The following is a 10,567-nucleotide window of genomic DNA, read 5'->3' on the forward strand; positions in this document are numbered from 1 at the left end:
AAAGACTAGATTTGAAGAGAAAGTAGAATGGTATAGAGGAAAGTGGACCTATTGGAGGTCAAAGCAGCAGAGAATAACAGCATCAATCATAGCATTGAGCACTTACTATATGTTAGGTATTCAGTGCTTTACATGTGTTAACTCATTTAATCTCTGCAAAAACTTTTAATGTGAGCAAATACATGAAAATATAAATTAAGGTCACAGGAGTGGGTATAGAAAATTGGGAGAGTATTTGAAAATCAACCTGTAATATTCACTTGAAAGCATGGACCCTTTAAAGTAAAACAAACAAAAATCACAATAGAAAAAGGTCAAGAAACATAAAATACCAAAATTAAAATGTCAATTCATATTCATATCTGAGAAAACTGAGCTGGTCTGTTAACAGGTCTGCTGATCGCAGACAAAACTGAAAAGTGGGCTTCCCACGTCTGCCCTGTTTCCCTATTTCTATCTCCTATTCTACCCTCTTTACCCAAAGTGGATTTGGGGCAAATACAGTATACCCACTTTTAGGAAAGTACAATATAAAAATACAGTGGATATTATTCAGGTCCAAAGGGAGACTCTACCTTGATAGTCTATATTTTACTAATTAAACCCTTAAACTGAACGGTTGAATCTCTGGAATTATAGGTATTAACAAAAAGATGAGAGTTTTAGTGCATGAGCCTTTAAATAATAGATACTATTCATGGTCAGTCTGCATTATTACATATAAAATGTTATTTTTAAATTAAGTTTGACCTGTAACAAGGTCCCCAATAATCCCATCTCCTGGTTTCAAACCCTTGAATGTGGGCTGGACCTAGTGACTTACTTATAATAAAAAGAATCACAGAAGTGATATCACTTTAAGATTAGGTTATAAAAAGGCTGGCTTCCATCTTGCACTCTCTCACTTGTTCATTCTGTGGGAAGCTAGCTGCATGTTATGAGCAGCCCTATGGAGGCCATGTGACAAGGACGTGAGGGAGGCCTCTGGCCTATAGCTAGAGAACTGCATCCAGCCAACAAGCACATGAACAGCTCAGAAGCAGATCAACCTCAATCAAGCATATAGGTGAGACCAATCCCGGCTGACATGTTGCCTGCAACCTTTGGAGAGATTTGTGGTATCCAAACACAGCAAAGAAATGTAACTATTAACTAATTTTGTTCTAAAATTTCATGTAAAGGAAATAATACAATATGTACTCTTTCATGTCTTCTTTCACTCAGCATGTTTCTGAGATTCAGCTATGTTATTTAATTGCTGAGTGGTATTTCATTGTATGATTATAATACAACTCATCCATTCAACTATTAATAGCATTTGGGTTATTTCCAATTTTTACCTGTTATGAGTGAAAGTGCTATAAACATTTATATGTGTCCTTTTTGGATGTATGTTTTTATTTCTTTTGAGTGAATATCTAGGAGTAGAATTGCTGGTCATGTGGTTAAGTGTACATTTAATTTTGCAGGAAATACAAAGTTATTTTCCATAGTGGTTATACCATTTTACATTCCCACCAGCTATATGAAGAGTTCTGCTTGCCTCACATCCTCACCAACACTTGATAGTCGGTCTTTTAACATGTGAGCAATTTTAGTGTTTCATTGTAGTTTTAAATTACATTTACCTGATGAGTAATGATGTTGAGCATCTTTTAATGTTCTTATTGGCTATTCATGTTATATTGGAGAAAAATCTGACCTAACATTTTGCTATTTTTTATTGGATTGTCTTATTACTAAGTTGTAAGAGTACTTTACACATTCTCGATACAAGATCCTTATCGGCTGTATGATTTATAGTTTTTTCCATTCTGTGGGTTGTCTTTTCACTTGCTGATGGTGTCCTTTGAAGTGCAATTTAAAAAAAAATTTGATTATGTCCAATTTATTTTTCATTAGAAATATGTATTAGAAATATTTGTTCCCAGTCAATGGCTTGCATTTTCATTTTCCTAACAGTGTCTTTTGAAGAACAGAAGTTTTACATTTTAATTAAATCCAGTTATCGTTCTTTTATGATTAAGTTTTTTATTAAAAAACTTTGCAGCCAGTTTTAATTTTCCTGCTTTGTTCTAATTCTAAACACATCAAAGTAAGTTGAAATTTTCAACCAAAAATGAAAAAGCAAGCAAGAAAAAGACATTATTTCTAGGGAAGGAAATCTGGATTTTCATTAGCAAGAGTATATATGTATGCTGTTAAGTCAATGGAATATTACCTTCAAGTTGCTGAGGGAAAGTATTTGGAAACTCAGAATTCTATAATGTCCAATCATCATTTAAGATTGAGAACAAACTAAAGACATTTTCAGACAAACAGGACCTAAAGTTTACTGCCCAAAGTCCTTCAGTAATTACTAAAGACATACTTAATCAGGAAAAAAAGTGAACATAAATGGAGTAGGATGCAAGAATCAACAGTGAGCAAAGAAAGAGAGAAAACAGCTGAGTCAAAATACATGACGTGTATTGTAAAATATGAACCTTCTTAAAATAACGGACCCACACACACACATAAATGTTGTATGACATTTTATACATTTATTCATTGCTGAGGGATACATATTAAGGTTTTCGACTTTTCTGGTAGTGAAACTACATAAAGCTACATCCTGATATATTTAGGAGATTTGGGTAAGTTTTAGTCTTTCCTTTATAAGACATGACTTTTCCAACTGTATCTATTCTTGTCTCAACACAAGGCATTCCGTTTTATCTGATAAGAACAAGCTCTTGAAGAAAAGTGTTTTCACTGAATTTTTAAAGTTTCCATAATAAACTGTTCATCATTCAATAGAAGCATATTTACAAACTAAGCAAACAAGAGCCTCTGGGCAGAATGCCCACGCACACCTCCTCCTCTGATCCAACCCTAAGGCTAATTTCTTCAGAGGAGCTTTCTAAAAATAAATAATTCCCAGCCCCACTTCCTTCCACATTCCCCAATTGCTTTCACCACTGCTATCAGATGTTGCCTTTTATTGCTCTGGTTCATGTACAGATCTCTCTCATCCCCCAAATATACTATGTGTTCCTTGTAGATACGGTTTGCTTTTTCATTTCTGTATCTATCTGCCAGTACCTTGCACAGTGCCTGTTATATGGTAGGCATGCGCTAAATCTGTTGAATGAGTGCATGAACAGCTTTATGGCTGGGATATTTAAAAATTATTCATAATTTACTTTCAAATCCTACTCAGTTTGAGTTTAAATAGTTCAAAATCAATATAATGTTTCAGGATGCTTCCAACTATGAAACAACTCAATTAAAAATATGTAACTCACACTTCAATTAAATTCATAAGTAAAATTAAAACTTATATTAACAATGCTTTATATTTTGCCTGTATTTTATAGTACACCACTACAGATACATAAAAGTAGAATTACCTGGTAGCGAAAAGTTATATATTTTTCAAAAATAAAACTGACATATCCCATTACCAACTTTACAGAATGACAGGTATAAGTTCTAGTACATTAGGAAGTTAACTTTTAAAAAATAGGTTCGGAATCATAAGTTGATATATTTGAGTATAAAAACAGAAATGGTTTAAATCTCATTAAACAACTTCAAATTTCTCTAAATGTACAACTGGCAGAAAGATGAACTGTCAGTTAATATATAATAAATTTATTACATTCCTAAATATTGAAAATGCTAGGTGGAAAAATTAGAAAGAAAATCTTTTCTGAAAAGATAGGTAATTAAATGAGACTTAGATCTTTTATCGCTGAAAATCAAATTCTATTTCAGTTACTACTTGGCTCTGGTAGGGAAAAATCTGAGCCATTCATTCAAAATAGAATAACTTTATTTTCCATTTCACACACAGTTGTCTAAGTGTGATCGTCGAGAATGGGAAAATTATTAGCTATTATTTGGGATTCAAGTTCTAGCACGGGTCATCCCTAAATGAATACTTTATTAGCACACTGGTACAAGTGATCATCAAAATTTACACCATGTGAACATACTTTATAAGTCATCTTGGTCCTTTTGGTGACTACAGTTTCTTGGATGGGAATTCAAGATAGACTTATCACAGAACAAACTCCAAGGTACAGTACATTGTGTTAAAGTAAGGCTCCAGTTTATTTTGGAAATATAATAATAAACTGCAGTTTCTTTTCATATTTACTGAAAAAACCTATTATATCAATTCTTTCTACCTTGGGTCACTGGATACACATCTCCCCAGAAAACATATCTGTTATAGACACTATTGATAAGTTAGCTTTAAGCAATTATTTGGTAGTATCACTGTTTTTTATTTTATGGCTTGTTAAACATTAAGTCCTTAAATATTTGAAAAGTACTTACTATTTTCTGATAGTTCACACACAGACACACAAGAGTGAACATGAGCTTGGAAAATTATAAAGCCTTAAAAAATCAGGTTTTTTTTTTTTTTTAAAAAGGAACAGAAATTAAAGGTATAGAAGTGAAACAAACAAAAGACTCATTTAAAAATTCCATACATGATCCCCTTCACAAAATGAATCTATAACCTTGCTTCTTTGTCAGGAGTGGTGGTGGTGGTGATGGGGCAGAGGGGGGAACGGCACAAAAAATCTCCTCTGAAGTTTATTAGCAATATAAGTGTCTTTTTCCGTTTTCAAAACAACCCTTCAAACAATACAGTTTTATAAGTCCAGGGTTTGAAAAACAATAAATGTGATATTAAACTTCCCTCTTAAAATATCTTGACCAACTCACTGTATAGGCCTAAATTAAAATGAGCAATTGTTTCAAGACTTATGTTACATGAAAATAGTTGTAATTTCCAAATAAAAATGTTAACTATATACATTCAATAACATTACATAAATTAATATAAAGATTATATAAAGCTCAAAGTCTAAACAAATTTTAGCAGGTAAATCAGCTGATTTCACATTATATTCTAATGATCAAATTATTCAACCACTAAACCACAAAACCTTACTGATAGGAAAAGTGTATTTATTTTGAATATGGAACCACAGTACTTTCCTTTAAGTTGAAAAAAGTTGGGCAAATTAGTTTTACTATTAGTTTATATATATAGATTAGTTTTATAAACCATATATGAAGATACATGGCTTAAAATTATTGATTGAGATACAAGAGATTTTTGAAGAGTTTTTCAAATTTATAGAATTAAGATCTATGGTATATATCAAAGGTCACAGCTTATTTATTTGCTATTTTCTGGTTCTTAAACTACTGAGGAATTATACCAAATGGTCTATAGTCTCTCCTAGCCCTAAAGTTTTTATTACATAGTTTTGCTTTGAAATAATTAAGTCCATATCTCAAATAAAGTTATCTAAATAGACGTCGGCCCTAAAGGAATGGCTCTTTTCACCACTCTTCTGGCTGTTAGTCCCTCGCAGTCAGTTATCAGTGGGGAACAAATATCACATATTGAACAACTGATTCTTAATCCCTGTGCCTCCATCCTGTGTCCAGAGCCCACAGTGCCCAGCACACGGTGCTCAGTACTTACTGGATATTCTTGAATGACTAGCAAAATATTAAAGATGGATCAAGACTTAAAAAGAATCTGGAGGTGATAACAGTTGCTTTTATAAAACCCCCAAATAATAATTCAAAGCTTCTAGTCTCCTTTTTAGATTTATTTTGTTTTGTCTTTGTAAAGAATAGCAAGAGAAAATATGGCACAAGAATACAAGGTTAAATTATTATAGGTAAACTGCAAGCAAGGTTATTAAGTTAGTAAGCAAACTTAAATAAAAATTTGTTTCTATTCATGTACTGAAGAAATGAATTTTATTTACACTGTTAGTAGATCCCAGCTACTCCAGTTACTCTGAGATACAATCATCTTTTCAACTACAGCAAAAATATATTCCAGTATTTCAGTTTTAACAATAGTAATTAAATTGCTTAGTTATACTATAGAGTAAGAAGCAATTAATGCATTTTTTGGAAATAAAAAATATGTATATACATTACCCTGATGCCTAGGCCAAAATATATCTGACAACAAATTTTCTTGATTTCTATCAGTCATAAAAATAAAGGAAAAATATATTGCAAGTATTTTCTTTATAGACAATTTCAATTAGAAAACAATAGTTTAATGAAAACAATACAGTGGTTCATGTGAGTGAACTGATATGGAGGCAAGAGAAGTATTCAAAATTTGACAGATAAAATATTGTGAAATATAACTAAAGAATATCTGCCTCAATGACAATGCAGTAATTAGATTTTTACACATCTCAATTTTATCTTATATTCAAGGAAAATACAAGTCAGTAGGTTATGGTCCTAAGTCATAGTTAAGAACCCCTTCTTTTAGCTTGTAAGATGTAGCCTTTTGATTTGATAATTCCTCTGCTTTTAACAATGACCGAATATCTCAGTAGCCACAGTGGCACCCACTCGTGTGCTTGAATGTCAGGGATGCTTTCCTGAAGAGCTTCTTGGAAACTTGCTTCAGAAAGCAGTTCTTAAAACAAACAAACGACAACAAATAAAATGTGTTAAATTTGAAAACAACAGCACTTTACTATTTAGGAAAGCATTTAAATATAACAAAAGAAACATCTCAAAACAGAAAATAAAATATGCTGATCCTTAATGCGTGCTGTGAAACTGAACCAGAATATCAGCAAGACCCAGGTAGTTTTTCAGAAAGCATCTATACGTGTACCCCAGCCTATTTAATGCATAACTTCTGGTTATTTGTATTTTTTGAAGATTTCCAAGCGATTCTAATGTACTGCTGGGAAAATACATGAAAGTACAAAGAAGAAAAAAAATGTTACCCATCTATCTATCTATGTATGTATCTATCTATCTCTCAATATCTTAAAAACTAGAAATCATACTGTAGTTACAGCCTAATTTACTTTTTCCCACTTATATTATGAATACTTCCCATAAAATTAAATATTCTGTGAAAGCATTTTTAATAATTCTCCCAATATTACATCATATAGATACCATAATTCATACATTTCTTTATTGTTGGCAAAAACATTTAGGTTTTTCCTAATATTTTCCTAATACAAATAATGCTATGATGAACATTCTTGAAATGCATGCCTGGCTATGGAATGACAAGGTAAAAGTAAAAGTACATTCTGAAGACTTGATACACAGTATAGTGCCAGTTGCCTTCCAGAAAGGCTGTCCTTTATGCTTCACCAGCAGTTGTCAATCTTACCATGTCCTCGGGAGCACCAGCAATTATTTAAAGCACCTTTGCCAATAGTTATCTTTTAATTTGCATCTATTTGATGAAATCACTTTTCTCCAATTCCACATTCATGTCCAAGCCCTCTACTACTGCCCTGATATACCACTTCCCTCCTTACTTCTTCTCCAGCCACACTAGCCTCTTAGCTGTATTCTGAAATCCTCCAAGCACTTTCACACCTTGGGGGCTTTGCATCAGCTGCTCTCTCTTCCCTGAACCCTCTTCTTCTAGATACCCACATGACTCTCTCCCTTCTCGAAGGTCTCTGATTAATGTCACCTTAGCAGGGAGGCCTCCTACACCACCCTTTATAAAACAACAATCCCTAACCTGGGCACATTTCCCCCTCAGCCAACTTTTCTCCATAGCATATACCACCATTTATCGCATTTAACATTTATATTATTTGTCTCCTCCCATTAGAATATAAATTCCATGAGGGTTGGGATTTGTCTGACTTGGTATTTAGAAACAATGACTGGCATATAGTAGGTGCCTGTTGAATAAATCAATCAATATGGAAAGATTCCACCAGGGTCAGAACCAACTATACAACAGCTAGAGATTAAGTGACCATCTATACAGTGTGATTTGGGAGCACTAAAGGACCCATTTGCCCCGAATGAACTGCTGTGATATTTAAACAGCATCAAGAGTAAACTCTCAGTAAATGTTAGCTATTATCATGTGCCAGACACTTTTCTGAGTACTTTACATGTATTAATTCATTGAATCCACATGTTAATTCTGTGAGATAGATAATACTATCCCCCTTTACAGGGGTTAAACTGAGGCAGAGAGGTTAGATAACTTGCTACAGCTAGTAAATGGTAGTTTTTGTATATAGAATGCAAAGGTCTCTTTGAAAAAGTAACATTAACATGGATTTGTTTAACAGAAGAGAACCTTGAGGGAATGAGGCATAACACAGATTAGATTTAATGGGAGTTGGGGGAGGGGAAAAGCAAATAAAAAGGGGAAAGTTCTAAATCAGGATCACCAACTTCACAATTTTATCCTGACTGTTGCCACAACTTCTAGGACAAAGAGTAATGGAAAATAAACACTTTCTGAGGAGTAAGGGTAGTTTTAGAATAGAGGTAGGCCTGTAGGGGACTTATAAACAAAATTCTATTTTAGATGAAAAGGAGAGTTAAATATTTTACAACTTGATTGTCTAAAAAAAAAAAATGGCACTATGGACAAAAAAGGGGTGCTGTAATATATCTAGCAAAAGTAACCGCACAGGGTGATCTGATCATAAATTCCTAACTAAGCAGGTCATTCCTAACTGGGAAGTCATGTCCCAGACACATAACTTCTCTAGTAAAAGGTTTATCTTTTCCTTAAGCATTCCCTGTCCACTGTTTCTGTGCAGCCAGGTTAACACATTTTTAAATGCTTTTTTTTTTCAGACCCCTCGGAAGCCTAACCACCTTCAAGAGAGCATATGATCTTGTCAACTATCCGATAATCCAAGCTCTGCCTTGTTTTATCTCATCTTCATGTGTTCTTCCTTACATTCCCTCCTTAACTCTGCATGTAAAAAAGAAACAGTTGATACCTTGCTTCCTGGCATTGTTGTCAGTTTGGCTCAAATAAACTCTTACAAAAATTCTCCATAGCTTTGGATGTCTCTTACATCAACAACACAAAATCAGAGAACTATGCTATTCATTAATGTAACTATAACTTAACTACATACTTTTAATTCAACTATGTTAACTCCTTTGAATCAGTAAACACAACAATCTTGTAAGAGAAGAATCACTTTATTTATAGTCCAAGTATATGAAGATTCATTAATGGTATATGCAGGATCAGCCTATAAATTTTAATTAAAGGGTTTAGAATTAAAATTTTAAAAATCCAAGTGTCAAATTATGTCAGTAAAACACAAAAACATACACAAAAGGATTAAATCTCTCCTCCTATACATATACCATATATTTTGCCATAACAATGATGCATTTGCACATAATCCACATGCCAACATTTAGATAACATGGAAATAAAATACTAGACACCTTACTCTTTTCCTATTTCTTTTCCTACTGGAAAAAAGAGAGAGTATTTTTCAAGTGGAACTAGAATGGGGTATAGGCTCGTCCATTAGCTGTTGGTAACAACTGCTATTCGTAATAGTTACTGTTGGAAGAGCCCCCTACCCAAAGTAAACAGAAAAATTGATATATCTGCCAACATATAGAAATTTAAAATTTAAATGGTTTATAGACTAAATCAGCAATAGCAATTCTTTGTTAGATTTTCACTAAAATAACTCTTAAAAAAATGAATCTAATTACTTGTGAAAGCTCTACTGGAAGAAGGAGGCAAAGGTTACTATCTCCTATTTTGGTATCATTTAATGGAAACTGATAAGTAAGTAAGGTTTTCAGACTGAAATACTATAATACTAATGTTTCAAATCATAGAGATAATACAGCATAGTGGGAAAAGGCACCAAATTCAGCCAGGAGTTAGGTCCAAGTTCAGACTTTGCCCTCTACCGGCTGGGTGACCTATACTAGTTTCTTAAACTCTGAGGCTCTATCTCTTCATCAATAAAATGCCTAATTTCAGTTGTGAGGATTGTAGATAATCTCTCTGAGGCACTTAGCATGATACCTGGCATTTGATGAACAATAACTATTAAAACTCCTCCTCCTTTTCCTAAAAAACAGTGAAAAATGACAATGGGGCAGACAGCTAATATAAATAGTATAAAGTCTTAAGAGGTTATCCATAAGCATCCTAGAAATAAACAGAATCAAACCACTAATATAATGCCATCTTTTTAGACATGGAAATAAAAGCTGCATGTTTTTTCTCCAGGAATCATCTATAAAATATAATTTCTCCCAATATTTATTAAATTAGAACTTCTATAAAAATGTCATGGAGATTTAAAATTTTCACAAGACAGTTCTCATTTTTAGCTATATCAAAATACTGTTTTATAGAGCCCATATATTTACTAAGTAAAAAGCCTCCTCCCCTCCATATGAAACAGTGAAAAAATGAGACTAGAGCAAGCATACTGCTAGTAAATAGTATGAAGTATAAAACAGTCTCATCCCAGCTTTCCTAGTTCTCTTGTAAAATGTTGACAAAACAATTATTCTACAGAAGGCAGACAAGCCATTCTCATTAATCAAATAATGTTTCTGATTAGCACCAAACTTTTATGTCTCGATAGTAATGATTAATAAAATACCTAATCACTTACCTATCCTACAATGCTTAAGTTTCAAATTAAATTTTATCTTCCTCTTTTTCCAGATATTTATCCTCTTTAATTAAGTGGCTCTTTGGTGCAATCTTTGCTGTACTAGACAAAATTATATATGA

At 33.0% G+C, this 10,567-nt stretch overlaps 1 protein-coding gene across 1 annotated transcript in view; it reads right to left on the bottom strand.

The window, feature by feature from the left end:
- Positions 1-2,521: 2,521 nt before the first annotated feature.
- GCLM (glutamate-cysteine ligase modifier subunit) overlaps positions 2,522-10,567 on the bottom strand; it is a 27,323-nt gene continuing 19,277 nt past the window's right edge. Inside the window, exon 6 of the mRNA XM_019667572.1 lies at positions 2,522-6,463. Coding sequence (XP_019523117.1) covers positions 6,294-6,463 — 170 coding nt within the window. The 3' untranslated portion in view covers positions 2,522-6,293. The remainder of the gene's footprint in view (positions 6,464-10,567) is intronic.

The sequence above is a fragment of the Hipposideros armiger genome, unplaced genomic scaffold (genome assembly GCF_001890085.2).
Source record: "Hipposideros armiger isolate ML-2016 unplaced genomic scaffold, ASM189008v1 scaffold_501, whole genome shotgun sequence".
Classification (NCBI taxonomy): Eukaryota; Metazoa; Chordata; class Mammalia; order Chiroptera; family Hipposideridae; genus Hipposideros; species Hipposideros armiger.